General features: G+C 36.0%; 1 protein-coding gene across 1 annotated transcript; it reads right to left on the bottom strand.

Moving 5' to 3' along the window:
* Positions 1–109: 109 nt before the first annotated feature.
* Positions 110–469, bottom strand: LOC110019027 (glycine-rich cell wall structural protein 1.8; the record flags this gene model as incomplete). The annotated part of the gene is given in 1 exon segment (XM_020716543.1): positions 110–469. A coding segment is annotated over 1 exon segment (266 nt), but the record flags the coding sequence as incomplete, so codon positions are not given.
* Positions 470–2,239: the final 1,770 nt, after the last annotated feature.

Raw genomic sequence — 2,239 nt, forward strand, 5'->3', positions numbered from 1 at the left:
TGATCGGCACCGGCGCCGTACCCACCACCTCCTCCGATTCCCCCACCTCCACCGGACCCTCCACCATGTTCCAACACTCCACCATAGCCACCACCGGCCACCGGACCCCCCGCCGCTCCCTCTGCCATAGCCAGAGCCATGGTCACCAACATTAACACCATTTTGCCCTCCAGAAGCTCCATATCCTCCGCCGGAGCCGCCGCCACCCCCACCTCCACCAACAATTCCGCTGCCGGCACCGTGACCATTGCCAATACCATGGCCGGGGCCGTAAGGTAGTCCCTCCGGTGTAAAGAGAATCCTAGCTGCTGAAGAGCAGGCAACCGCACCAATGAACAGTAGTAAAACAACAACAAGAACCCTAGAAGGCGCCATGAGAAAGAGTTTGTGGATGCTGTTGAGCTTGTGCTGCGTTGAGCTGGGTAATTATAGAGTTGGGAGCCGCTTAGTGGAGGCCTAAAGGTGGAGAAGTGAGCTTTACTGCTTGAATTTTATTAATGGGAGGGGTTAGGCATGGTGCAGAAGCACATGCGAGCAAGGTCTATGTAAAACTTTTGATTTGACATATTATTATTATTATTATAGTAGTTACTGCTGCCTTTTTTTTCATAGAAAATTCATTAGATAAAATGATATCATTTAAACTAATTATAATTTAATTTTTTTCCTATTTTTAAAATTAAATTTAGATTTACCTTTTACATAGTATAAAAATTGTGTCTGGGAAATAGTTTTATAATTTAATTTTTTTCCTATTTTTAAAATTAAATTAAGATTTACCTTTTACATAGATAGTATAAAAAGTGTGGCTGGAAAATAGTTTAAAGAAATTTGAACAGCTAGGAAAAATAGAAAAGCAGAAACTGCTCGATATCAATTATTAATTAGCCAAAAATGAAGATTAATTAGGAGCTTCTAATTGTCGGACAAACATAAAATTAAATAAAAAATTTTAGGATGCACTGATATAAAATGTAATAGGGAGTAAAGTTGTATGATAAAAGTAAAGTTATATTCATTATGAATCATATAAATCAAAATAATTGAAAGAAAATTAGCTAAGCCTTTCCTAGACTCACCGGTCACTCAATATGAGAGAAGGAGATATTGCAATGAGTTTAAGGCTTGGATCCTGCAAAGAGAATGGCAAACCAATCTAAGAAGGGAAATTACTTTTGGGACTATTTGTTGAAGTCTATATGTCCGGATGTCCGCACGTAATAATTTTTTCCTTAATTTAGAGATAATGGGAGAGAATGATTCGAGTTCTTCATGCCTGATCATAAAGATATTTCTCTTACGTGAAATTTTTTATGCATTGCATAAACCCATCTTATAAGTATCCACCAAGATCAACAACACATAATGCATAGGCTACATGCATGGCACACTTGGCTGTCAAGTATTAATCTCGCGCATGTTGTGAGTGCCTTGAATGAATAAAGCTTGCATGAGTTAACCAAGAGTATTCACCGAAGAGTATTACTAAGTTAAATTTATTTCCATTTATCATTAGATGTCTACGAAACTCTTAGTATTGAATCTTCAACTTCGGTAGCAGGCTTCTTAAATCTAACTCAACTTCACTTTTTTGACTTGATGCACCATATCAAAAAGGTTATGGGTGTATAATGAAATTTTGAACAGAAATACAGAATAAAAATATAAAGTTTTCTTGTAGTTTACACCGACAAAATTCATACTTTAAAACAAACATCTTTAGTTCATGTGAAGATTTCCACCTTTCCTTGAAAATATTACGGCATTTTAAGAAGATTGAATGTTGTGTGGAGAAATTTTGTTTGCTTATCTTACATGTATTTAAATAAAATTTTATACTCCAGATGTTTGGATGACGGTATGAATTGCACAATACTACTAACGGGTGGTGAGATTCACATAATTGTCCGGACCTAATATTTTCCTGAGATTAACACATGTTCAAGTTTAACACTAATATTTCATGTTAGAAAACATTACGTACTTGCATCAATGTTAAAAAATATATTAATTATTTTGCAATGGTAAGAAAATATATCACTCCGAATTAGGGTCGTCAATACGGCTCGTTGTTCGCAAACAGCTCGTGTTCGACTCGTCAAGTGTTTGGCTCGTTCGTTAAGTTAATGAGCCAAACACGAATAACACGAACAAAGATTTGTTTGTTCGTGTTCGACTCATTTTGGCTCAAAATACTACTAATCAATTATTTATAGATATATATATATATATATATACA

The sequence above is a fragment of the Phalaenopsis equestris genome, unplaced genomic scaffold (assembly GCF_001263595.1).
Source record: "Phalaenopsis equestris unplaced genomic scaffold, ASM126359v1 Scaffold000038, whole genome shotgun sequence".
NCBI classification, from domain to species: Eukaryota; Viridiplantae; Streptophyta; class Magnoliopsida; order Asparagales; family Orchidaceae; genus Phalaenopsis; species Phalaenopsis equestris.